Source organism: Podarcis filfolensis (genome assembly GCF_964270895.1).
Source record: "Podarcis filfolensis genome assembly, chromosome: 2".
Classification (NCBI taxonomy): domain Eukaryota; kingdom Metazoa; phylum Chordata; class Lepidosauria; order Squamata; family Lacertidae; genus Podarcis; species Podarcis filfolensis.
The window spans coordinates 101,675,782-101,703,638 of NC_139605.1; the positions used below are offsets into that span (position 1 = coordinate 101,675,782).

The 27,857-nt window shown below is 43.6% G+C and overlaps 1 protein-coding gene across 1 annotated transcript; it reads left to right on the forward strand.

Annotated features, from left to right (window-relative positions):
- Positions 1-48: 48 nt before the first annotated feature.
- Positions 49-27,208, forward strand: CACNG1 (calcium voltage-gated channel auxiliary subunit gamma 1). The gene is made up of 4 exons (XM_083599009.1): positions 49-505; positions 20,053-20,127; positions 24,708-24,845; positions 26,413-27,208. The coding sequence occupies exons 1-4, from the start codon at positions 262-264 to the stop codon at positions 26,637-26,639; spliced, it is 684 nt and encodes a 227-aa protein (XP_083455135.1). The 5' UTR covers positions 49-261; the 3' UTR covers positions 26,640-27,208.
- The last annotated feature ends 649 nt before the right edge of the window (positions 27,209-27,857 follow it).

Genomic DNA, 27,857 nt, shown 5'->3' on the forward strand with positions numbered 1-27,857 from the left:
CTCACACCAGCCAGTCTAGTCATCTAACCCCCTGATATATCTCAACAGCTGTAGGTATGGCTGGCAGCCTGTCTTTCCCAGCCCCCAACTTGCTCCACTTTGGCATTGCAGGGCTGACATTTCAAAATGCTTTCAGACACCAAGACTTTGGAACACTTCTCAGATATAACTCACAGTCTTCCTTGCCACTGGCAGCTGACAATCCAGAAGTAAGCAGTAGCCACAGCATTAACTAAGCATCTAGGCATAAGTTTTCCAAGCATGGCTGAAGGCAAGACTTGCAAAGTCCGGGTGACTTTTGCTATTATTTTGATAGGCGTCGCTTTAATGTTTACAGCCGTGGTGACAGATCACTGGGCTGTGCTGAGTCCTAAGGTGGAGGAGTACAATGCTACTTGCGAGGCGGCTCACTTTGGACTATGGCGGATCTGTACAAAGCGGATCTTCATGAAAGAAAATGAGACGGACAAGGAGAAGGGTTGTGGGCCAATAAGCCTGCCAGGAGGTATGTGTCTCTGTTCACTAAATAACCACCTTGACAAAGCATTGTAGACTATATTACAACACCGAGCCAGATACGTTTTAGAAAGTTAAACAGCGTTCTGGGAAAATGGAATCAGAACCACCTCTTTTGGCATATATTGTATAAATCGTTTCTCCCATGCTCATCAACTAGCCTTTATTTTTGTAAACCACTTTACAGTGGCTATTTACAATCTAGCGGTGTATAGATTTTATTAAACAAACAAATTGCAGGGGAGGCAGAAGATGAGAGATATTTTCTCCTGGTTCTTTGGTAGTATGAGTTCAGTGAATCTAGTCTTACAGAGCTGGCATAAATCCTCATTCAAAAGATTATAACAAGGGCTTGGTCTCCGTAAAAACTCCAGTATATCAAACCCAGCACGGGAGACGAAGAACGATGTCAAAGGTACAAAGTTAACCTATACTTAGAAGTTAACATCAATAAGTTTGATTACATAGCAGGAAAACACAGGACCATAAGCCATGGATCATTTCGCTACAGGATAACCATTCAATTTAACAAGCAAAACTTAACTGCATCGCTGGAAATAATTGCAGTGAACTCCTTCATACATGCTTCTGAATGCATGATAGTAGAGAGCATCATGGATGCGAAACATAAACAGTAGTATAGCCATCAACTTTTAGTGATGATTTTAATGTTTTGAATTTTTTGGAAACTGCTTAGAGGTTTTGGAACCGTCAAGTGGTATATGAATTTTGTTAAAGAAATAAAATATAGCAATGAGGTATCACCCCCTAAATGGGTACTCACAAAGTTCATATATTACTACTCTTGACTTGCCTTCTCAAGATGGACAACAAGCTTGGTCAATGCATTCATGTGGAAGGGGGAATTGCAGCAGCAGCCTCTTCTCCCTGCTCCCACATGCATTTGTCCATGTTCTGAATAGTTTCTACATATGTTCAATGGTTACGTGCATAGAAATGTTGTGTGGTCGTATGTAGAAGCTGGTGTCTGCATTCCTTTGTTGTGTGGGCTCTGTCTGAATCTTTTATGTTTGGCTTATGCCAAAGATGGAGCCGTTTCATACAGGTTTCAAGGCTGGCATTGGACCCTTTACTGAATGACTTTTGTTGAAAGAAAACATGGGCATGCAGTCCTGTTAGTTCTCCTGGACCTCTCAGTTGCTTTTAACATCATCTGCCCTAGTATCCCCTTCTGGAGAGGGGTGGAAGGCACTGCTTGACAGTGATTCCACTCCTACTCAGGTGGCCATTTCCAGAAGATGATCCTGGGAGATCACAGCTCAACCCTTTCGCAGTTACTACGTCCTATTCTTTCTGTTTCACATCTATATGCAACCAGAGAGAGAAGTCATCCAGAGACTTAGCCTAGGTGTCACCAGTGCATGGAGGTCACCCATTTTTATCTCTTTTTCACAAGGTATGGCTGTGCATGAGTGTGGTAATGGACTGGATGAGGACCAACAAACCAAGACTCAGTCCAGGTTGATGCTTTATCCACCTAGGTGAACAATGTTCAGCCTAGATGGGAGTTGTGCTTCCTCTAAAGCAGGGTTTCCTAAACTTGGGTCTCCAGCAGTTCTTGGACTACAGCTCCCATCTTCCCTAGCTAGCAGGACCAGTGGTCAGGGATGATGGGAACTGTAGTCCAAAAACTGCTGGAGATCCAAGTTTGGGAAACCCAGCTCTAAAGCACGGGTAGGGAACCTCCACTCCACAGTCCAAACTTGGTCCACCAATTTTGCTTCTGAGGCCATTTTCTCCAAACTATGTCCACCTATTCCACACCTGACATCGTATGTTGGGCAGGTAGATATGGAGTCCCCAAAGAAAGCAGGATTGGACATCAGCTGCAAACTTTGACAGGCCAATCGGGCCAATCACCTGACATCATTATGACATCAGGGTGCTGCCCACATGTCAAAGTTGGCCCATGAGGTGGGGTGCGGAGATAAATATCTAGCCCACTGGGGCAAAAGTGTTCCCCACTCCTGCCATTAATAGTTTGATACCAAGTTACCCAAAAGACCTCCTTTTCCCGTAGGTAGAAGATTAAATTTCCTCTTTGAAAGCCCTGCTCTGGGTGTCCTCACTGAATTGAGTCCTCACTTAATTAAGTGAGGTGGGCAACCAACAGTGAGAAAGCCATTTCAGTAGTGGCACCTGGTTATTGTTGGAACAGCCTTGCCAGGGAAGCTCACCTAGCCATACTTCAGTGGTCTTTTCAGCAACTTCCTAGTCACCCACACATTGTAAATAACTTGCAACCTCTGCTTTTGCTTTTAAATTATGGGGTTATGGTGAATTCCATTTTGTTGCGTTTATGTACCCCCTCGCCATTCTAAAAGTTTTATGTTTTACTTTATTTTTACTATTATTATTCATTGTAAGTCACCCAGAGAACTGGGCAACATACAAACGCCATTGATAAATAATGCTTCCACTCCCTTTGCGCCTTTGTGAATTCATTTTCTCAATTCGCTGTCTGGAAGGAATGAAGGGCTCTCTAACGTTCAGCTGCATCTGAGCAGCGGTGTCAAAGCAGAATAAATAAAGATGCCATGGTTTCTGGAAACAGGGCCAAGGAAGCATTGCCCCTGTGGCAGTCTGTGCATGATGGGAAACAATACCATGATATGGGGAAATGTTGTGAAAAGAGAAGCCTAGAGATTTGGGAGTGCGTCAGGAAGTGGGATTTTCAAGCACTGGGCAAGGCGATGGCATGCAAAGGAAAAGCTTCCTTTTCCTTTCATGGAAGTGTAGGAAAGATTATTTCAGCAGGTGTGTGTATCTTTTACCCATGCATCACAAGCTGCTACACCTGCCAAGACTCCCTCTCCTACACAACTATAAAAGGTGCCAAAGCTCTGTCTTCCTTCTGCATCAGGGATTGTGAAGTGTTTTGCTCAGGGCCATGACAACGTAGATGCAGGCCTTTACTTAGCCTCTTGAAAGCTGGAACATGTGATCCAATGCTCCTTTTGAAACTGAACAGCACCTTGCGGAGATAGCTGTGACAAAAACAAGAAGCAAAACTCTGGCAGGGATCCCCACGCTGCTCCCTCTGCCCTGCCTGCCTTCTTTGGAGCCCAGCCATAGACATTGATATGTTAGCCTTTCAGTAAAATACCGTATTTTTTGCTCTATAAGACTCACTTTTTCCCTCCTAAAAAGTAAGGGGAAATGTGTGTGCGTCTTATGGGGCGAATGCAGGCTGCGCAGCTATCCCAGAAGCCAGAACAGCAAGAGGGATTGCTGCTTTCACTGCGCAGCTCTTGCTGTTTTGGCTTCTGAGATTCAGAATATTTTTTTTCTTGTTTTCCTCCTCCAAAAACTAGGCGCATCTTGTAGTCTGGTGCATATTATAGAGCGAAAAATACGGTAACCATCATTACACAGAGTACCTATCATCGTGTTTCGTTCAGTAATTCTGACCGCGGTTTGCATTGCCTTGGGAGGCAGGTAACGCACATCCTATCAATGCGAGATGTTTATAATTCTGGCAAAATGTATAGATCCAAGGCACAGTCTCCTTTGAAATGTTGTGGCATTCATCATATGAAATTTATTGGTGGGTTTATTATTTATTGCTTTTTATAACCTGCTTTCGTGAAAGGGCCCCAAGAAACAACCATTTTGTGTGCATTCAAAGCACGCGTGTCTGTGCATGCGCAGGCTGTTTTCAGAAACGGAAGAGGGCGGAACAGGCATGGAACAGGGCAGGGCGCAGTGGGCTTATGTGCGCTCTGCCAACACACGCAATGACCCAGAACGCAACCCCTGTGCAAATCGGGGGTTGCCTGTCCATATAACATTAAAACAATAGCTAACAATATCCTTGAAGGCTAAAACATGTAAAACACAACCCATATATCTCAATAGCAGTCGAGATGGCTGCAGGTAAGCAAGCAAAACAAACCCTACCATTTCAACACCAAACCTCGGCCCTCCCAAAAGCCTGCTAAGAGATGCATTTTAGTCAGTCCACAAAATGCCAGCAATGTTGCTGAATGATTTACCTGAGAGGCAAAGTAATGCTACAGGCAAGGGGCCACAACAGAGAAGGTCCTATCATGCCCCCTAGTCCTTACTCACTAGCAGGGTGAGGTCATCTGCTGATCTTAATGCCAGGGCGGGTTGATTCAGGGGGAGGCATTCATTCAAGTATTTTGGACCAAGTAAATAATCATACTTACCTCGAACCAGACCCAGAAGATAATTACCAACTGGCACAATTCCTTTAAAACAGACTTCTCTTTCCCTACTAGTGCAGGCATAGTCAGCTGATTCAAAACTTCTGGCTCAACTTTCTGCTCCATCAATTGACACACCCTCCTTCCCATCTTATATCTGGTGCCTTTTTATGGTCTTTCTTGCCAGGTTTAGAACTGGTCTGGGTGTTGCTGTTTTTATTATTACTACCATTACTATTACCGACCCAGCATCTGACTCAGGCTCCAGTCCTGTGATGTGATTTCTGAAACCTAGAAATTTGTGCCTAGAGATGGTGGCTTGAGGGAATATCCCACAGCACCTCTTCCTTCTTCTATCGAACTTACGAAGACTACAGCTGGCCTCCAGGAACAAAAGTTCCTACACAGAAATTGACTAATCCATTATTTGCTTAAAATCTGAAGGAGACGGCAGCACCTTACTTGCCAGAAGAAAAAGGGACAGTCAAACAAAACAGCCCCTTGCAAGTTGCCCATGTTACCCAACCCATGGCCTGCCAACCATGCTAATTCACAGCACTCATCAACATGTGCCGAGTGGAGGATTAAATATCACCCACCCTAAGAGTGCTCCTTTATAAACTAGATCCCGCCTTCATACTATTCTGGAACACTACAGTCGCATGGTATTGTATAGCAACGCAATGATTTTTTTTTTAAGTTATTGTTACTATTTTACAGTTACAAATATTCAACATGGCCTAGGACCCTCGTACCTACGGGACCGCCTCTCCTGGTATGCCCCGCGGAGGACCTTAAGGTCCACAAATAACAACACTTTGGAGGTCCCAAGCCGCAAGGTGGTTAGATTGATCTCAACTAGGGCCAGGGCCTCTTCAGTACTTGGTGGAACGCTCTGTCACAAGAGACTAGGGCTCTGTGGGACTTGACATCTTTCCGCAGGGCCTGTAAGACACAGCTGTTCCGCCTGGCCTTTGGTTTGGACTCAGTCTGACCCTTATGTTTCCCTCCCCTTGTGGGTTTGATTTACGGGCTACTATTAAAATGAGGCTGCATTTTAAACTGTATTTTAACCCTTATTTTAATAAACTGGTTGTTGGGGTTGGTTTTGGGTTTTTTTGTTTGTTTCCCCCGCTGTTGTGTTTTATTATAATTTTATTGGTGTTAGCCGCCCTGAGCCCGGCTCTGGCCGGGGAGAGTGGGGTATAAATAAAAATATATTATTATTGTTATTATTAACACAAATTCCAGACACAAAGATCTTCAAAGATGAGGCGGAATCTCACAGGGCGGTGCCTGTGGGTGCCCCGCCTACTCCTGCCACAAGAGAAGCCGTAGCAGCGGCTTGTGGCGAGAGCTCACAAGCGCTCTGCAAGATCTCACTGGAAGCTGCTGCCTCTGCATGACCCCAGTAAGCGAGGCTTCGGCAGGGTGGCAGTGCCACAGGGGTTGGGGCAGAGGGGTGGAGGAAGGGCCAGCACATTCCTGTTCTGCCTCTGGTGAAGTGGGATGGGCCACACCCAATATAAGTGCACAGCAGTTCCTTTCAGGCTATTTCAATTGTTAGTTCCACGGAAGGGGAAAGAGAGCTGCAGTAAAACATATTTTGTCAAAGCTGAGCACGTTACTGAAGCTGGCATTGCATTACGAAATAAATCAAAGTAGAGACAACTGTTTCATTAGGATCTAATAACCTAGCAACAACAAGCACAAAACACACAACCTTGTTTAAAACAACCAACCTTTTGCCTGGAATTATGTGGCCTCTCTAATGTGACCAGGGACGGGTAGGAACTTTAAAAAAAACCACAACTGTTGAGATAATTGCATGGTTTCCTATTCATGTTTTAACATTGCCTTTTCCATTGTTTGTACGCCTCTGATTAGCGAGAGAAAGCTAGTCAGAAGACAAATTGAAAGCTTGCAATTTGCTGGCTGGAGAGCTAACAGATGATTGCAAAGCTTTCAGCACTTTAATTTAATTTTGCAAAGCACTAGATGCCTTGATAGCACTATAAAAATAATAAAGGATAATCATTGGGAGTAATAAATTACTGCGTCTGCCATTCAGAAGAAATGGGAGAATTTCTGAGAGTCTCAGATGGCAGGAAGCAGGGGGGACGGGGGACCCAGAGTGGTTATTTACAACCCAGTTTAGTAAAATCCCAAGAATGCCCATCAAATCTCTCTACAGACATGCCACCACCCCCCAGTCTCAGTTAGGCACCATAAATTCTAGTCACACTGCTCTGACTTAACTCACAATCTCTATAATTGTCTATTTGTTTGCTGTGCACATTTGAAAGACAGCAGAGGGGTGTGTATAGCTCAGCTATGTTCTATCTATGCTGGCATATGCTGACATCCATCACCGGCAGCAAATACACTTGGGCTGCACTGGTTATGAATCTGTTTTATTAAGACAGCTGGTTATTTATGGGCTTTAAATTTAACCAGCAACGTGCAGCGGAGGTAGGTCCGTGTGCTTTACCCAAGCTCGCTTTTTGCAGAAAGGGAAAAAGAAAGGACCTATATTTCAGGTAGGCTTTAAGCAAGCGGGTGGTGCTGTGGGTTAAACCACAGAGCCTAGGACTTGCCGATCAGAAGGTCGGTGGTTCGAATCCCCACAACGGGGTGAGCTCCCGTTGCTCGGTCCCTGCTCCTGCCAACCTAGCAGTTCGAAAGCACATCAAAGTGCAAGTAGATAAATAGGCACCGCTTCGGCAGGAAGGTAAACGGCGTTTCCGTGCGCTGCTCTGGTTCGCCAGAAGCGGCTTAGTCATGCTGGCCACATGACCCGGAAGCTGTACGCCGGCTCCCTCAGCCAATAAAGCGAGATGAGCGCCGCAACCCCAGAGTTGGTCACGACTGGACCTAATCGTCAGGGGTCCCTTTACCTTTACCTTTATGCTGAAATGTGATGGCAAACCAAACCACTAACAGTACAGTGGTACCTCCGGTTATGAACGCTTCAGGTTACGAGCTCCGCTAACCCGGAAGTAGCTGCTCCTGGCTGCAAACATTGCCCCAGGATGCGACCAAAAATCACGCGCTGGAGGTGTGCGTGCAGCGGGAGGCCTCATTAGCAAAAGCACGCCTCAGGATAAGAACGGTTTCAGCTTAAGAATGTACTTCCAGAACGAATTAAGTTCGTAACCAGAGGTACCACTGTATATTGTAAACATGATCTAACAGTAACTTAACCAAGGCCCATCAATATGCATTTTAATAGCAAAGCAAGCCACTTAACAGGAAATAAGAGTGTCTTTTAAGAAGGCAACACTCCTTCTCATAGAGAACCTTAATTAAGAAATAATGCAGTTTGTCATCTTGAAATTGCTAGGACGTCCCTATTTTAATTAGAGAAGTATGGGCCTGTGCCTATTTTCATCAGACAAACATTGGAGGGTATGCTACTACAGTATTACTAGTGGTAGTAATATAGCATTTCCCTATTTTCACTTGGCAAATGTTCCTTCGATATCAACCCCTTCAATAATGTATTAATCAATACTCAGTTCTATTGACTATTTGTGAACTTTTCTGCTATTGGGGGCTGGGGGAATGGGTGACTACAGCACTGGCCATTAGTTCCTTTCCAAGGAAGCAATTTTCCAAATCTCAACTCAAAAGTAAATATTTTGGATGTTCATTTCCCCTCCCCTCAAAAACTTAGGAAACAAGTGAAGTGGAGTTGGATACAACCCAACTGATCTTAACATGGGATCCAGCCTCCCCTTTCCAATTAGAAGTGAGCTGGTGAAATTTCAGGATGCTTCTGGTGGGCTGTTTATTGGCACAATACTGAGTTGCTGAATAACTGAGTTGTTGAACAGCAGAATTATCCCATCACTTTTCTAACTGCAAAAGTGATGGGAAATTGCCCTGGAAAGTGTGGAATAATAACCACTAGCTGGCAATGCAAACTTCCATGCGAACATTATCAAAATGATTGCTCAATAAACAGGTGATGTTGTATATCCTCAGTGTACATTTTGTGCATACATAACAATATGAATACTCAATGAACAGCCGGTCTGGAAGCTCCTTTCAGCAAATCAAAATATGCTCTTTCCAAATGACGCTCTTTCTTTCTCCTATTTTCCAGTGGCAATAGCAATTTGCATCCCAACAAATAAAGAGCTCAATAGATACAACCCAGGCTTTTCTGTCCTCAGCCTAGATGGTGTGTAGAAGCTTTAATAGGATGAGCCCCAGCAACAGGAAACCAAGGTGCAGTTTTAGTTCTGTATTCTGACCAGCTTTTATTTCATTAACATGGATGTGTTTTTGTTTTAAAGATTTTGCAACTCGTCCTGAGATCTGCGGATAATAGGCAAGCTAAAAATACTCTAAAATAAATGAATAAATAAAATTTGCTCCCGGGGAAATGAGAAAGGAGGTTTGCACATAGCCATGACTCAGAAATCATCAGCAGTCAATTCTGAAAGAGTCCATGGCTCTACAGCCATAACCTGGGGAACTTTACACAAAAAATTCCGTCTGGGCCTCTTGTTTTTCAAACGGCAGCCCCCTCTGTCCAGCACAAGTTGAAAAATAGATTTTGGTGTGGCAAATAATGTAAACAAGGTGCTTAGAAAGACCCGGTTAATATGTGCAAACCCCTAGAGCTATAGCATAGTAGCTAAGAATCACAGAACTGGAAGGGACCCTGAGGATCACCTGGTCCAAGCAGGGATCGAACTTGCAGCCTTGGCATTATCAGCGCCACGCTCTAACCAACTGAGCTATCCAGAAGGTCACAGACTAAGCAACACGTCAGGAAGCCTTTGAGTCTAGTCTCTGCTGTGAACTCACTACGTGGCCACTTTTTCTCAGCTTCGGTTACTGCATCTACAATATGGGCGGTGCACACTTACCTTACACGGTTGTTGTGAGAATTACAGCTAGAGAATCCATGCAAATCGCTTTGATCATTTGAGAGCACTATAGCGAGATTACGCATTAAGGAGTGCTTCGAGTTATGATCCACGCATGCCAAGGTGATGCGCGATTAGATGTTGATGTTTCTTAGGAATTCCATGCCTTGAATGGGCTTTGGTATGAGCTCAGTTGAAAAACAGTGGACAGGGATAAAACCACCTCCAGAGACACCAGCTGTGTAGCTTTCTTGCGCCATTTTCAAATCATGGCCAGCATATATATATATATATATACACACACACAAACACAAACACACACCCTATCTACAGACAGAAGTGTCTCAGCACTGGTGACTGATCTACAAGTGTCCTGCCCATGTGGATTTTTCTCTGAGACCCAGCTTGCCAATTTCCATGCATACACCAAGGCCCAGTACAAATCACAGTCCCATGCACTAACTAAATAGGCAATAAAACGAGTGACAAGATACCAGCCCAGTATAAAAGGATTTGCACAACTGGTTCAAATAACTGCAGAGATCGTACTCTGTCTGCCTTTCATCCTCTGACAACTCGCTGCACAAAATAGGATCAGTAAAGGCTTGTGGTGATCCAGCTCTGTGATTCGTTTAGCCGTGTAAACTTGGATAATATTCCTAGTGGCAACAAAGAACAACAGTGTATGGAAAGTTTTCATCCATTAAGAAATATATTCCCTATCGAGGGCATAACACAACAAGCATTTTTTAAAACATCATTTTTAGCCCTGGTAGAAACTGAAGTGTCTTCATTCTGATGAGCGATAAGCGATTCTGTTCAAGAAGATAGTGTTCCCAAGTGCAGTGAGTCACACTGAAAGTGTCTTCATAACAAAAGCAGGTTTATTCTACGACTATTTTTCTAAACCAATCAGTCAGGCATTCAGGATTGTTCTGCTCATTTTGCCAGAACAAATGCAAATGCATAATAACCCTGTTAATGCTCATGATGGAGCAATGTTTGCCTGCCCTAGTCTTAAACTGTAGGCTTCACTCTTTAACTTCAGAATGTGGGAACCTGGCCCTGATACATTGCAGCTTCCAGTGAACTATAATATTATTGACTGGCAAGATTAAGAGACTGCATGGTAATGTAAGTAGAAGGTAAAGGTACCCCTGACCATTAGGTCCAGTCGCGGACGACTCTGGGGTTGCAGCGCTCATCTCGCTTTATAGACCAAGGGAGCAGGCGTACAGCATCTGGGCCATGCGGCCAGCATGACTAAGCCACTCCTGGCGAACCAGAGCAGCGCACGGAAACGCCGTTTACCTTCCCATCGCACTGGCACCTATTTATCTACGTGCACTGGCATGCTTTCAAACTGCTAGGTGGGCAGGAGCTGGGTCCGAACAATGGGAGCTCACCCCGTCGCAGGGATTCGAACCGCCAACCTTCTGATCGGCAAGCCCTACACTCTGTAGTTTAGGATTGCACTGAGTAGATACATGTAGGATTGCACTTAGGTTGGTTTCTCCAACAACACACATACCAATAAAAATCTAATTATGATCCTAATTTTGGGACAGTCTCTGTTCCTGAGACTGTAGAGGATGCCTTTGGGGTTTTGAAATGCTGGTGAAGATAATATGTCATGATGCTTTGCTTAGTCTGATAACTAAACGCTATTCATCATAATCATCATCAATTTATTATGGTCAACAGACCAGAAATAAAATATTTTTTCAACTAAGCCCTCTTAAGCAAAGGAAATGGATTTCTGATTTGTGCCATTAAATCCACAATATGATTTTTATTTTATTTTTTGCACTTAGGTATATTGATTTGTTTGCAATCCATCTTCCTAAGAACACAGGAGATTTTAACTGTACATTAGGCAACTGAATTTCACTTCCTTTGTGTATGAATTGGCTTTCAAAATGGCTATGCTATTTTAGTAAGCTAAGCAAAGCGTTGCAAAAGTAATGTCATGATAATCAGTCATGATTTCTACAGGCACGAGCTGAAATCCAAATGGCTGTTTTCAGTGTTATCGTAGGCATGTCTACTCACCGAGTCCCATGGAGCTTACTCCCAAGACAAGCAACAGAGGATCACAGCCTTAAGCTCACACAAACTCCTTTGCTCAAATGTAGTGGAATTTCACAAGCAGCACTCACACCTGCTGCCATGCCATACTAAAAGCTACTTTTGAAACTCCACTCTGTTTCAGAAGCAGCAGGTTATACAAGACAGAAGTACTGTTCTTGGGGGACAGAGGGCGGGCTGGTGTGGAGGACTCCCTGGTCCTGAATGGGGTAACTGTGCCCCTGGAGGACCAGGCGCACAGCCTGGGAGTCATTTTGGACTCACAGCTGTCCATGGAGGCACAGGTCAATTCTGTGTCCAGGGCAGCTGTTTACCAGCACCATCTGGTACCCAGGCTGTCTCGCCAGAGTGGTGCGTGCTCTAGTTATCTCCCACTTTGACTACTGCAATGCGCTCTACGTGCGGCTACCTTTGTAGGTGACCTGGAAACTGCAATTAATCCAGTATGCGGCAGCTAGAATGGTGACTGGGAGTGACCGCCGAGACCACATAACACCGGTCCTGAGAGACCTGCATTGGCTCGCAGTACATTTCCGAGCACAATTCAAAGTGTTGGTGCTGACCTTTAAAGCCCAAACGGCCTCGATCTTGTATACCTGAAGGAGCGTCTCCACCCCCATCATTCAGCCCGGACACGGAGGTCCAGCTCTGAGGGCCTTCTGGCAGTTCCCTCACTGCGAGAAGTGAGGTTACAGGGAACCAGGCAGAGGATCTTCTCGGTAGTGGCGCCCACCCTGTGGAATGCCCTCCCATCAGATGTCAAGAAAATAAGCAACTATCTTACTTTTAAAAGACAACGGAAGGCAGCCATGTTTAGGGAAGTTTTTTAACGTTTAATGCTGTATTGTGTTTTTAATATTCAGTTGGAAGCCGCCCAGAGTGGCCGGGGAAACCCAGCCAGATGGGTGGGGTATAAATAATAGATGATGATGATGATGATGCACAGGGAAATAAATGCAGCCTAAGAAAAAACAATAGCATCCTTATTGTTTGACAGAACTAGGAGAATAGGAAGCCAGAACATTAATCCATCTAGCTCAGTTGGATCCTGGCCATTTTACACACAAAACACCCCCAATCAAATATTTTCACTTGTCTACAGCCACAGTCTCATTGTATTTTACCTTCGTGTGTGACGAACTGGTCTGCTTCTTACCACCACAAAATGGGTGTTGTCTCCCTTGTTGTAACTGGAAAAGACGATCGAGAAGGGCAACTGTCTAAACTGAAGCAGAATGCTTTGTATTAAGAAATTAAAACCACACGTCTGTTTTGCAAACAGTACTGCTTATTCAGTTACCATAAATCAACCAAAGTACAGAAGATTAAATGTTGTGCTAAAGAACTGCATTGTCTCTAAACCATAATTATTGTACCCACATGAGCAGTAATGCACATGGTAGAGTGCCATCTTGCATTGAATAATTTCCATGTTATTCCATATTAGCAATTAATTACAGTACTTAAAATGCCATTGCTCCATAAGCTAGCTGAAAGAGTATTTCTGATGTAAGACACCCAAGAGGATCTTTCCAATCACTTGGAGTTGCCTGAAACAGATGTTGCGCTCTCCTCCTCATAACTTTGTTCTTATAGTCACACAACAACCACTGTTCCCCTAGTCTGACTCATGGGTGCTCAGAACCCAAAACTGGCACAATACTGTCCCATGGTGGAGCAGCACCAGTGTATTCATGAGGGATGATATAACGGTAAAGGTTGTGGCGCTCATCTCGCTTTGAGGCTGAGGGAGCCGGCGTTTGTCCACAGACAGCTTTCCAGGTCATGACTAAACCGCTTCTGGTGCAACGGAACAGCGTGACAGAAACCAGAGTGCACAGAAACACTGTTTACCTTCCCATCGCAGTGGTACCTATTTATATACTTGCACTGGCGTGCTTTCAAACTGCTAGGTTGTCAGGAGCTGGGAGAGAGCAATGGGAGCTCACCCTGTCGCAGGGATTCGAACTACCGGCCTTCTGATCAGCAAGCCCAAGAGGCTCAGTGGTTTAGACCACAGCGCCACCCACATCCCATGAGGAATGATGTACCAATAGTGCTCAGGCAAGCCTGGCACTCAAAGGCTCTGCAGGGTGATTAGAGTATGTTAAGCCATCATGTAGAAAAGCAAGGGAGGCGGGGAGAAAAATATCCATCCACACATGTCTTTTGGTGCACTTAGGGACCACTAAATCTAGAGTTGCCCTGCCTACAAGTAGGCATGGAAGGAGCAGTCAGTTTCAGATCTCTCAGTTTCTGATTTTTTGAATCTTAAATTCTCCACATTTCTGCAGCAATTTGCATTAAAATGGAATCTCATTAAAATTCATAAGCATCTGTCCAAATACACACATTTTTGTATGCAATTCTGACTAATGTACACCTTTTCTTGCAATTTCCCCATATATTATACAGTTTTGTATGTTATTTTCACTATTATATCAATTTTTATGCCCACTCCCCCCAATATACGCACTTCTGTAAACATTGTTTGGTTGGAGAACTGCATCCACAAAATTTGGTTAAGTTTCAAAGGCTGGCTGTGTTTCAGTTCTCATATGGTTTCAGAAAGAGCAAATTTGATAATTACCTTTAAATGCAAACTGAGTTGAATTTCCCACCCACCTCCATCCTTACCTGCAACCAAGAAATCCTGGACAATAATCCAAAGGACACCTGTTTGCTGCAAGCTTCATGCATTATTGTAGTCGAAATAAAAGACAGAAAACACTGTAATGCCACCTGTAGTCATTTTCTATGTAATGAAGGCATTACAGAGAACCTGCCTTATTTGGTGCAGCTGTGTGCAAATAAGTCATTGGCCTATTAACAAACAAAATTACTTACAGTATTTAAAAAGTGATAGAGCTGTTGTTGAAAAGCTTTCCTCCTTTGCCTCCATGGTAGCAAGCATGCACTAAAAATGTTTAGCTGTCCGTGCAGTGGATTTTTATTATAAGGGAATAATTCGTTTCTGAATTTAATTAGATGCGGAAGTTTTATCTCGTTTGTTACGGCCCAAGGACTGAACAAATAAAACTGCTACTACATTTTAAGAAGCGCAGCATGACAGAACACACACTCCACAAATCATGGGAACACAGAAACTTCCCATCCCTGTTTTTCTCGCAATTTAGGCACAGAATGAACCACTTCTCATTGCGTAACCACAGTGTAACCCTGCCTTACTCCACAGCAAAATTCCCTAGCAAGGTATACTACATATTCTCTGGCATGCATTCCACGAATTAGGACAAATACCAGTAAGAACACATACAATAAATATTTAAAAACAATTAAATAAAGAAAAGAATGCACAACACGCACACTCAGAAGACCATGCTACAACAACCAATTATTTGCTAACTGAAAAAAGTTTTTGCCTGCTGGCGAAACGAAAGCAGATAGTGGGGGCAGCCCAGGGTAGAAGCAGTTTGGGAGCAGCCACCAAGAAGGCCCTGTCTCACATCCTCACCAAACATGCCTGCGAATGTGGCATGATCAAGAGAAAGGCCTCTGCAGAAGATCTCCGAGGCCAGGCAGGCTCATACTGTATAAGGAGATGTGTTTCTTCAGAACGTTCCGCTATAATTTATCGGTGTTGACTCTGCCTTCCTCTTCAGCCCTATCTTTGTCAGAGGGGGAAGTGCTTAGAAGTTGTATTAGTTCTTGCAGGTTTATGAGGATTTGGTTTTGGGGCTCACTAGCTTGGGGAGGAGGTGTGTGATTCCTCAGGCTCAGGACAGGTGGGGGTCACATGCCTCGTCAAACCCAGAAGGTATAACAGGCCTGTGTGTCCTGGCCAGGCCTGCACATCCTGCATCCAGACTAGGCCTCTGCATCTTGGCCAGGCCTCTGCATCCTGGCCTGAACAACTGCGTCCTGGCCCAGATGACATTTGTAGATGTGTGTGTGTTTTCTTTTTTCTTTTTGTGTTTTTTTTTTCTTCCTTGTTTGTATAGTTTTATTTTGGATTCGATGTTTATAATTTTTGTTGTAATTTTGCATTGAAAATTTTAAAAAAAAGAAGGACTAAAAACAGAATGTAGCTCCAGAACCGTGAGAACCGTTTCTTGTTGCAGAAGCAGATTGTTACACCCAGTGCCAGATTTATGTATAAGCTAAATAAGCTATAGCTTAGGGCCCCACTCTCTTGGGGGCCTCCCAAAAAAATTTAAAGGAAAAAACCTGGATGTACATTTCCAAAATATAAGATAAAAAAAAATAAAACCTACATACAGCAACAGTGTTTTGTGTTGTGTAGGCTCCTATGATGTAAGTAATCAAAATGTAAGTAAACAAAAAACAGCGACAATTTGTTGTTGACGAAGGACAGCTGGACATAAAAGGGGCCCCATTACGTTCAGGGCCTCATCAAATCTAAATCCGGCCCTGGTTACGCCAAGGTATGAGAAACTGAATTTCTCTCTTCTATGCAGCCCTAAAAAGCACAGGGCCCCAGCCTCTTTCTGCCACTTTATACATTTCCATCTTCTCTAGAGCAGGAAGAAAAGAAAGCAATAAATGAAGACCCACCAGCAGTAAAAGCCCAAAACTTTCATTACAGGTTACAGGGAACCAGACAGAGGGCCTTCTCGGTAGTGGCGCCCACCCTGTGGAACGCCCTCCCTTCAGATGTGAAGGAAATAAGCAGCTATCCTATCTTTAAAAGGCATCTGAAAGCAGCCCTGTATTGGGACGTTTTTAATATTTAATGCTGTATTGTTTTTAACACTCGATTGGGAGCTGCCCAGAGTGGCTGGGGAAACTCAGCCAGATGGGCGGGGTATAAATATATTATTATTATTATTATTATTATTATTATTATTATTATTATTATTACTACTACTACTACTACTACTACTATACAAAAAGCAGCTCCCGTGTTCAATGGCCTACTTCTTGGCCTTTCCTAAAAGCTTTGCCAACTCCTTTAACTGATTGTGGGTTCTATCCAATTACAGTGGTACCTCTGGTTAAGTATTTAATTCGTTCCGGAGGTCCGTTCTTAACCTGAAACTGTTCTTAATCTGAGGTACCACTTTAGCTAATGGGGCCTCCCGCTGCCGCCGCACTGCTGGAGCACGATTTCTGTTCTCATCCTGAAGCAAAGTTCTTAACCTAAAGCACGATTTCTGGGTTAGCAGAGTCTGTAACCTGAAGCGTATGTAACCTGAGGTACCACTGTAAGTCACTTCTGCTCACACATTAGAACTTTCTCTCCACACACACACACACACACACACACACACACACCAAATTTGCTCGGGTTTCCTACAATCCTCTGTGGCCAGTTGAGGGCAGTGTAGGGGGCACATAGAGGCTGAACAACTTCATTAGATCCAATCTATTATGTCTGTTAAAATTGTAATCACAGTTTCGCAAGTTCATACTTGCCCACAGACTTCCCCAAAAGGCCTTAAACGAGTTAGTGTGTACTTAGCTGTGTCATCTGTAAAACAGGACCCTGGAGGACTGTTTCAAAGATGAAGGACAGCAGGGCTGCAAAATATTATTAAAATCTTTATACTTTGTACCATGGCCTCTCAAGCAATAGATCATAAGGTTACCTCTACAATACTATTGAATATTTGTCACTTTCCTAAGATCTAGAGGTGGTGCTGCCCAGATTTCGATTGCTTTGGAAGGAGAGATCTCTTGAGGATTATGGCATTTTGTAACATATAGGGCAAGGTTTAAGGTTTAAGGTTTTGTTATGTTTTTGTATACAGTGGTGCCCCGCAAGACGAATGCCTCACAAGACAGAAAACTCGCTAGACGAAAGGGTTTTCCGTTTTTTGAGCTGCTTCGCAAGACGAATTTCCCTATGGGCTTGCTTCGCAAGATGAAAACGTCTTGCAAGTTTGTTTCCTTTTTCTTAACACCGTTCATACAGTTGCGACTTGACTTTGAGGAGCAACTCATAGAATGCAGTGTACATAGTAGCCTTTTTTGAGGTTTTTAAAGACTTTGGTGATTTTTGAAGCTTTTCCAAAACTTATTTTGCAGCCATTTGGTAAGTTAAGCTTTTAAAACTTTTTTGGGGGGTTTTGGATTTTGGGTAGGGGTGTTTGGAATTCAAGGACTTGGTGTTGGGCAGGGGTTTGCAAGAATCTGGAAGCTTGTTTTTTTCCCCTGCATTTTTATGATTTTCTGTGACCATTGGGCCACTCTGCTGTTTTTTTAAAAAAACTTCTGGATTTGAATTTCTGTGTGCTGGGTGGCTGGGGGAACAGTTGGGGAGGGGTTTGCAAGAATCTGGAAGCTTGTTTTTTTCCCCTGCATTTTTATGATTTTCTGTGACCATTGGGCCACTCTGCTGTTTTTTAAAAAAAATTCTGGGTTTGAATTTTGAAATGCTCTTTACAGTATGTGTGACTTTAAAGAGCACTTAATAAACTCCTGTTGTACGAAATTTGGCTTTGTTTGGACTTTTTTTGACCATAGGAACGCATTAATTGATTTTCAATGCATTCCTATGGGATTTCGTGCTTCGCAAGACGAAAAATTCGCTAGATGAAAAAATTCGTGGAACGAATTAATTTCGTCTTGCGAGGCACCACTGTATGTTGGAAGCCGTCCAGAGTGACTGGGGCAATCCAATCTGATGGGTGGGGTACAAATAAAATAATAATAATAATAATAATAATAATAATAATAATAATAATAATAGTTGTTGTTTTGTTGTTGTTGTTGTTTACTTACATACATACCAGTAGAGGATAACTGGAGGCAAGTGGCATAAGGACTTCTAGCTGATAGGAGACCTGCTTCCCCCCAGCAGATCCCTAGAAAGATACAGGCTTCTTCTAAAACAGGGGTAGGCAACCTAAGGCCTGGGGGCCGGATGCAGCCCAATCGCCTTTTCAATCCGGCCAGCAGACAGTCTGGGAATCAGTGTGTTTTTACATGAATAGAAAGTGTCCTTTTATTTAAAATGCATCTCTGGGTTATTTGTGGGGCATAGGAATTCGTTCATATATTTTTTTCAAAATATAGTCCAGCCCACCACATGGTCTGAGGCACGGTGGACCAACCCACAGCTGAAAAAGGTTGCTGACCCCTGTTCTAAAAGCTCTCCTCCTTTCAAGATTCTGCCGTTCCTTCTCCACAGAGATATTAAATTCCCAAGGCAGGGAAGGATGAGTAATCTTCCACAAACAGTTCTCACATTCCAGGGCGATCTTTCAACCCTTAGCTTCTGCTGAAGAAATACCAACCACTCATTCATCCCAAACCTTTAACTGAAATTTTCCAAACAAAGATATGGCTGGCACGGTTTGGCCAACATTCATAACTATACTTCCTGTTATGTTAGCACCAGCCAACTGTTGCTTGCTGCAGTCTTGTGATCTTGCGCAAAAGGAGCAAAAAATTCAGAATAGGTAACATAGTTGTTTGCTATACTTGGCACCTATAATGCCTCCAATTAAATTCTTGATGTCTATATCATGTAGAGAAGGTCTAGGAAATATATTTGCCTGACATCTTAGAGCAGTGGTCCTGGTTAGTTAGAGATGAGGATGAGAATTGTAGTCCAAAAATAGCTGGAGACCCAAGTTTGGGAAACACTGTCTCAGAGCATGGGTAGCCAAACTGGTGCCCTCCAGGTGCTGCTGGACTACAACTCCCATCATCCCTCACCATTAGCCATGCTGGCTGAGGCTGATGGGACTTGGAGTCCAAAAACTCTTGATGGGCATCATGCTGCATAAAACCTGTGATAGAGAGCTGCTACAAGTCGGAGTAGGTGGGGAAGTACTTAATGAAATAGCTTGCCTCATTAAAAGGCCCTTTCCAAGAAGAAGAAAGAGAAAATAAATAAATAAAGGAAGCTGCCACTGTATACATACTTACCTTGAAGTAAGTTACTTATGAGAAAATGTCATATGACTGCATTGTGTTATTTAAATCCCTTGACTGCTTCAGCAGACCCTCCAAGTGTCTCTGTTTTCCAGAGACAGTCCCAGATTTACAGAAGCCATCCCAGTTTCTGATTTGATCCCAGAATGTCCCACTTTTCCTCAAGACGTCCCTATTTTCACTAGAGAAATATTGGAGGGTATGCGACCCCAAAGCCAAGGAGATAAGTAACTATACAACCTTTAGAAGACATCTGAAGGCAGCCCTCTATAGGGAAGTTTTTAATGTTTAATATTTTATTATGTTTTTATATATGTTGGAAGCCACCCAGAGTGGCTGTGGCAACCTAGTCAGATGGGTGGCGTACAAATAATAAAATTATTGTGGTGGTGATGATGATGGAACAGGACGTCCTATTTTCATCGAAGAAATGTTGGAGGGTATGCTTCAGCATTCAAGTGGAATTAAAAAAAAAGTGCCTTTATCCATTTGCCTTTTCTTCTGTTTCCCTCCAGAACGCAACTGTTCCTATTTCACACACTTTGTCTCAGGAGAGAGCACAGAGATTTTTGAAGTGTCAACACAAAGAGGTAAGGAAAAACCGGTAAGGCGGCCATCTTGTTCTCACTACAATATGCCTCACACAATAAATGTCCAATTCAGGAGGCATGGAATGTGACTCCTCCTAAATACGGAAAGACAAAATGGGCTGCAATGGGAGGCTTTCCAGGGATACGATTGGATAACACAGTTCTGTGGAGTTAGTTGAAAATTCATATGGTGTAGCTACATAAAGGTTTAAGCTGCAATCTTATGCATCCTTACGTGGGAGCAAGCCCTATTGACTCCATGTGGCTTCCTCTTGAGTCGACATGCAGAGGATTGTGCTGCTAACTGGACTTTCTAGAGCTGGGGACAGGGTTCATAGTCACAAGTAAAATTTCGTTCTTAATAGTACTGGAAAGTCTTTCCACCTCCTATACCTGTGTTCTTACTACACAACATATTTTAACATGTGTCTATAGTGTTTAGCTATCCTACTGCTGTTATTTTGGATTTTTAAGGTCTTTTCTTGCAATAAGATTATTTTTAAAAAATTAAAAATGTTCCTCTTCTTTCTATCAGCAGCCAATATAGCTCACTCAGTCTTGAGAATGGGGAAGGGACCCTCCACAGTTTGTTGATGGGGATCAACCTGTTGACCTTCATTATCTTTTTCAGTAGTAATATGGCATCATTACTGCTAAATTCAAGTACTTTTACTATCGCTATCTGATAAAAACTGCCTTAACTATACACATGGGTAACTTTTATTATGTTTCAGAATAACAATATTTTAGGGTGGTATTCTTCTCTTTTCATATTTTATTTTATCTTATCTTATCAGATCTATTATATCTTGTCAGATTTCTTATCTCTCACCAGATCTCCTACCTCTTATCAGATCTGTGCTTCTTCCTCCACGCCAGCCCAACATCTTATTTCTTAATTCTTCAATACTATATATGTTAGCATGAGGCAAGCAAAAAAATGTTTGCAATTTTTATACAAATCACTGTTTTAAACGCCATGAAAGCTTGTTGCTGCTGCTGCTGCTGTTGATAGTAATAATAATCTTAATAATTACTATAAAAATACTAATAATAATCTGAAGAGTTTCCTTCAACCTTTATGCTTTAAATCATAAACATTCTATGCATAAAAGTCTGGATTTCTGCACACATTTATTAGCTGTTTGCACACTATTAGAGGCATCCATTTGATCTCAAAAACATGTCTATCCCATCATTATTCACTTCAGAGGAAATCCTCAGAGTGCACTGCTAAAAAAGTTTTGTTTTTTTAAGTGCACAAACCATCTCAAATTCATTTTTCAAAGATGTTCAAAAGCATTTTAAATGTATGTCAGCCTATCCCAAGTGGAATCAACCTGTATCAGGGCCAAACTAGATATGATGGCAGCAGTTTAAACTGGAGGGTTATGGAGGAGAAATGTGCTCAGTTCACATTTTAATGCAAGCCTACCTTATTTGCCCACCCCAAGCCAACGCATGAAACAAAACACAGTTGTCCTGTTGTCAGGCCTCAGGGAAACGGCTTTCTCCCTCCCTTTGGCCATGGATGAGAAGAACAAAGCAAAAATAGTCTCCTCCGAGTTAAAGGGATTTTAATGTTCACAGCGAAAGAACAAGAAGTCCATTCTTGGGGGAAAGGTGCTTGCAATTAAAGTTTCCACCCACTTCACCGCGAGCCACTCCCGTCACTTTCTCATCTGGCAAGCCTTATCTGCTCTCCATGACCTTGGACTGATCGGTTGGACACCTTCCAGCGAAAGGGAGTCTGTTAATTCTCTCTCCCCGTTCTTCTTCTCCTAGCTGTTTCCCACTCAGTTCTGCCCAGCTGTTGTCTTCTGAACTATGCCCCTCTGCAAACCACTGCTTCAAATCTATACTGCTCCTGGGCAGCTTCAGGATCCTGGTCAGAAGCAGGGGGAAGGCAAGGTCCCCACCATTCCTCATCAGAGTAGCTCCCCTCAGCCTGGTCTCTGACACCTGTGTAATGTGCATGTCTCAAAATTTTGCAGTGCAGTTCTTCTAACCCCCCGCCCCCCGCTACTTGACAAAAATACATCTTATAATGTATTTTGGGGAAGGTATTCACAAAAATGCATATATCTAGTGAAAACAATGTACAAAATGCATTGTATTGGGGAAACCTTGTTTGCAAAACTATGTGCATATTTACAGGATAACATATACAGTCATACCTCGGGTTGAAGTTGCTTCAGGATGAGTGCTTTCGGTTTGTGGTGACTTCCAGGTTTCGCCACTTGCGCATGCGCAGACGCTCAAAATGACATCACGTGCATGCACGGAAGCGGCAAATCGCGACCCGTGCACGCGCAGACGCGGGTTGCGTTCACTTCAGGATGCGAATGGGGCTCCAGAACGGATCCCGTTCGCATCCTGAGGTACCACTGTATGTGCAAAATAAAAATGCATAAGGGTTTTTGGGCAGACTCTTATTAGGAAACTGATGTGGGGCAAGCTGAACTTTGGGGGAAATGAGTAACGGACATGGACAAATTTGCTTGGTGCTTATTTAACACACAGGACTGCCCAGGTAAGGGGACTCCGGCTGCAATTGCAAAAGTGGTCGCCAAGTGGGGAGGGCAGAAACCGCCCACTGCCAAAGGTCTGCCTCCCTCAGCTTCTTTGCCTCCTGCAGCTCCTCTCCCGTGGTGCTTTTCTCCAAACTTGGGTGACTTCCAGTCCCGGAGTTCCTCTCAAGCCCTTGAGGAGAAAACGGGGGCTGTAAACTGAGGCAGATGGCTGGGTTCTGCACCTTTCACTGGGGTGCCATTTTTGCTGTTAAAATCAGACGCTGCCCTTTTCCCCCCTATGTGATTTGGGACAGAAAAACATGAAGGAAAATATGTAATCAGAAAACAACAGATTAAAGTGAAACATGTTTGCCATTTTGCAAAAATCAGTGTACTTATATTGGAGCCAATTAGCAGGAAAATAACCTTCAAGACTTCTCCTAGATTGAACAAACGGGGAGTGGGGCATTGCAACACTTAAAAACAACATAAAAGGCAAATATCAGCCACTGTAATATTAATGCATGGCTGTGCGTGTTAAATATTAAATATATCTGCAAACTAATGCAATATGTAAACAAACCTCTGAATTATTAAATTAACATATCCATCCTTTCCTTGCTCAGACATTGGCTTGTTTGTTTGGCTTCATAACATACAACATACTTAGCTTAGCTATGCAGCGCAAGAGTGCTGACCTGAAGCCTTGGCTCAAAGAAAAGCTGTAAGTGAGATCGGATGGAAATGTCCCAGTCCTGAGCAATATGAGCTTCTCAAACTGCAGATAACTCCAGTCCTGGTCGGACTGCACTGCCAATAAGTTTCCAGGCTCAATAGACCTATACAACGTTGTTGTTGTTTAGTCGTTTAGTCGTTTAGTCTGACTCTTCGTGACCCCATGGACCAGAGCATGCCAGACACTCCTGTCTTCCACTGCCTCCCGCAGTTTGGTCAAACTCATGCTGGTAGCTTCCAGAACACCGTCCAACCATCGGGTCCTCTGTTGTCCCCTTCTCCTTGTGCCCTTCATCTTTCCCAACATCAGGGTCTTTTCCAGGGAGTCTTCTCTTCTCATGAGGTGGCCAAAGTATTAGAGCCTCAGCTTCACGATCTGTCCTTCCAGTGAGCACTCAGGGCTTATTTCCTTCAGAATGGAGAGGTTTGATCTTCTTGCAGTCCATGGGACTCTAATGAGTCTCAACCTTATACACCCTTAAATGGCTCAAGAGGAGGGAGGCCAAGAGGCAGAGATGAATCCGGCTGGGAAAGCGGCATGGGTGTCTCCCCCTACTGTTGTGACAAGCTCCCCTCCCCCGGTCTCCCAGAACCAGGAGAGGGGTGAAAAGGGCAGAGGAGAAGTTAGATTCATGCAGATTTTGTCTCAGATTGCTTTAGGGAAACCTGGAGAGAAGGGGACTTAGGCAGCTGTTAGGAGGCAGGGAGCGACTGCCTCACTGGGGCAAGACCTCCCGGAGGTACCGTATTTTTCGCTCTATAAGACGCACCAGACCATAAGACGCACCTAGTTTTTGGAGGAGGAAAACAAGAGAAAAAAAATCTGAATCCCAGAAGCCAGAACAGCAAGAGAAATCGCTGCACAGTGAAAGTAGCAATCCCTCTTGCTGTTCTGGCTTCTGGGATAGCTGCGCAGCCTGCATTTGCTCCATAAGACGCACACACATTTCCCCTTACTTTTTAGGAGGGAAAAAGTGAGTCTTATAGAGCAAAAAATACGGTAAGTTGCTGTGCTCATTAGGCCTGACACTCCTGTGCAGATCCTATTTTTGCTAATAAAGAGTTAACTCCAACTTTCTTGGTGTGATATGCTGCTGGCTTGCTCTTGTCAGATAGACATGAAATGTCAAAACATAAACTATCAATTAATGAATGAAATAATAAATGAGATAACTGCACATGGAAAGCCTTGGACTGTCATAAGCCTTCACCACCACCACCACATATTCTTAATGGTTTTTATTTGCTTTAAAGGAATTCTGCAGGACCAATGTGGCTGGAAGAGTTGTCTGAAGAGAGTCATAATTTTTTCCCTCTGTTTTGTCTTGACAGAATACAGCATTTCTGCAGCTGCCATTGCCATCTTCAGTGTTGGCTTTTCCATCATCGGAACTATTTGTGTCCTCTTATCCTTCAGGAAAAAGATGGATTATCTCCTAAGGCCAGCTGCTATGTTTTACACCTTTTCAGGTAGATCATCACACAAGGGGGTAAATGGATGCAGATTTCATGGTGTGAATCAAATTCAGGGGAAGATGGGGGGGCAGAATGTTGATAAAGATTCAAATAACAGAGGGGGGCAGATTTGAGTGGCATGCTAAAGAACGAAACAATTACTTTCACCTGGGAAAGAAACATACTGAGCTAGTTCATTGCTCTTAATTTCCTCTTGGTGTAAGACAGTGACCACATATTGGGCTCCATTTGTAAAGCTGCCTTGTCATTGCATGTTGGTTCTGCTAAGGGTACCCAAACTTCTCAGGATATGTTGTGATTGTTCATTCAAGCCTCTTGAAGTCCTTAGTTATGTGCCTCTCACTTCCCTGAGCAGCTAAAAGTTACCAAAGTTTGCCTTCTTTCTTGGTCTCGTCGTAATATTTCACTTATTTGCAAATATAGAAGTGGAGCACAGGTAGAGACAAGCAGCTTAAGACAAGCAGCAAATCCACTAATCTTCATCAGATCCCCAGAGAGCCACTCCAGCATCCCAAGATACCTGCCAGCCTCCAGCTAGCTCTCTGTCACCATTTCTCCTCTTGTCTTAAATGACAGCTTCTTGTGTTCCTTTTCTCTCTTGCACAGATGCTCTCTCTCTCTCTCTCTCTCTCTCTCTCTCTCTCTCTCTCTCACCAGTGGTCAAGGATGATGTGAATTGTAGTCTCAAAACAGCTGGAGGGCCGAGTTTGGCCATCACTGTCTTAGCTGATGGGCGGGGAACACCTTCCTCGGACTCTGATGGGTCTCTCACACAATCCTCCATTCCTTTAAGGACTTTTTTCCCTGGCCTTCCCGAACCATTCAGCAAGAAAATTTTGCTGGCAAAGGCTATGGCCAGGCCAGCCTTCACAGCTTTTGTTGTGTGCATGCATACACATACACATGTGGCCTGTGTGCATGAGCACACAGACTTACAAACGCACAGAACATGGAGGATAAGGCTGTCGAAGGCAATGAATCATATTGGCTGTATCCTACCGATCAGAGGTAAAGGTAAAGGTAAAGGTAAAGGGACCCCTGACTATTAGGTCCAGTCGTGACCGACTCTGGGGTTGCGGCGCTCATCTCGCTTTATTGGCCGACGGAGCCGGCGTACAGCTTCCGGGTCATGTGGCCAGCATGACTAAACCACTTCTGGCGAACCAGAGCAGCGCACGGAAACGCCGTTTACCTTCCCGCCGGAGTAGTACCTATTTATCTACTTTGAGGTGTTGGTTCTGATCGGCAAGGCCTAGGCTCTGTGGTTTAACCCACAGCGCCACCCGCGTCCCGATCAGAGGTAGCATGCCTCAAAATGCCAGGTGCTGGGGAACAACAGCGAGATGATGCTGTTGCCTTTATGTCTTGCTTACGGGCTTCCCATAGGCATCTCTGTGACAAGCAAGTGGTGCTGGACTGGACATTCTATTCTATATTTCAGCAACGGTGGGCAATCAGAAAGAAGATGTTGGATTCAGCTAAGCCCAAAACCAATTAAGATCACGACAGCGAACCCTGTTTGTCAGCTGTTTACAGCTTTTCCTTTCTTCCCTCCCTCCAGGCTTGTGCATTATCATATCCGTGGAAGTCATGAGGCAGTCTGTCAAAAGGATGATTGACAGCGATTACACGATCTGGATAGAGTACTACTACTCGTGGTCCTTCGCCTGTGCCTGCGCCTCCTTTGTCCTGCTCTTCATCTGTGGGATTGCTCTGCTGCTCATCTCCTTGCCTCGCATGCCCCAGAATCCCTGGGAGACTTGTATGGATGCCGAGCCAGAGCATTAAGCCACTCCGGGCTCGGATTGCCACTTAAGTAACATCCTATCCCCCTGCTCTGAGCATGCATACGGAAAGGTCAGCTATATATATAGATATTATAAGAGGCCTCCAGGAGACAGTGTAGGATGACTGAAGAATCTTTGGAGAACACTTGTTTGTGGAATCGAAGGGGGAGGTTAAATACAAAGCATCGTTCATTTAAAACAAAAAATAAAAGTGTTAAGATTACTGGCTCCGGAATCGTGTACAAATAATTGTGCTCTGCGGCACTATCAGTTTGTAATATGCCCAATGTAGATGAGGAACGGATAGCATTAATCCACTTGAATGGAAATGTGCATTTAAGAGAGTGCTTTTATCCATTTTTTTACCCCACCCAGCTTCCATAAAATATGAGGGGGGAGCAAAAAAATACAAGGCATATTCTTGCCTTCCTCTGTGAGTTAACCATATTCTCCATCTCTATCACTGGATGAGGACTTGATTGGCGAATGACTGTAAATAATGTTACAACTAATCTGTGGAATGTACGACATCATTAAGCGCATAACAATAAAAAAAAAGATTTTGGATAATGTCAGGGTGGAAGAGTCTTCCTAACCACATTACAAGCACCTTGCTGTTTAATGTCAGCTTTTGTGATTTTATTTGAGCTCAGTGAGACATCTTGACTGGGGGAAATGGTGAAATCACGTTTAAAATTGTATTCTTAGGATTGGAGGGCTGCAAGCGATCTCCTCCAAATCTAACTTTTTTCTAACAAACTGACCCCATATATTCCACATCATGCAGTGTAACAAAGCAGAAGATCACCACCTTTCACCAAGGAAGAGGTGCCACTGAGAAGACAGAGAATAAATGTAGGAGGCACTGAGGAAATGACTCTTTCAAAAAGAAAAAGAAACACACACTTTTAGGTTGATGTTCCTTGAACATCATCAGAACAAAATGTTCAGGGCATTATTCTTTATTTAAGCTCTGAAAATATCTCAAGCCCTGCCTGCCCCCATTTTCAAGGGACATAGAACACAAACCTGGTTTTAGTTTTGACATACAAAGTCCCAAACAATTTAGGTGCAAGCTATCTGAGGGAGAACTTTCCTCCATACTGACCTACCCAATCACCGAGGTTTTCCAGTGAGGCCTTCCTGGTTGCCTTAGTACCCTGAGAGAACTGTTTGGTGGTAATGCAGTGGAGGGCCTTTTCGGTAGTGGTGCCCTTGT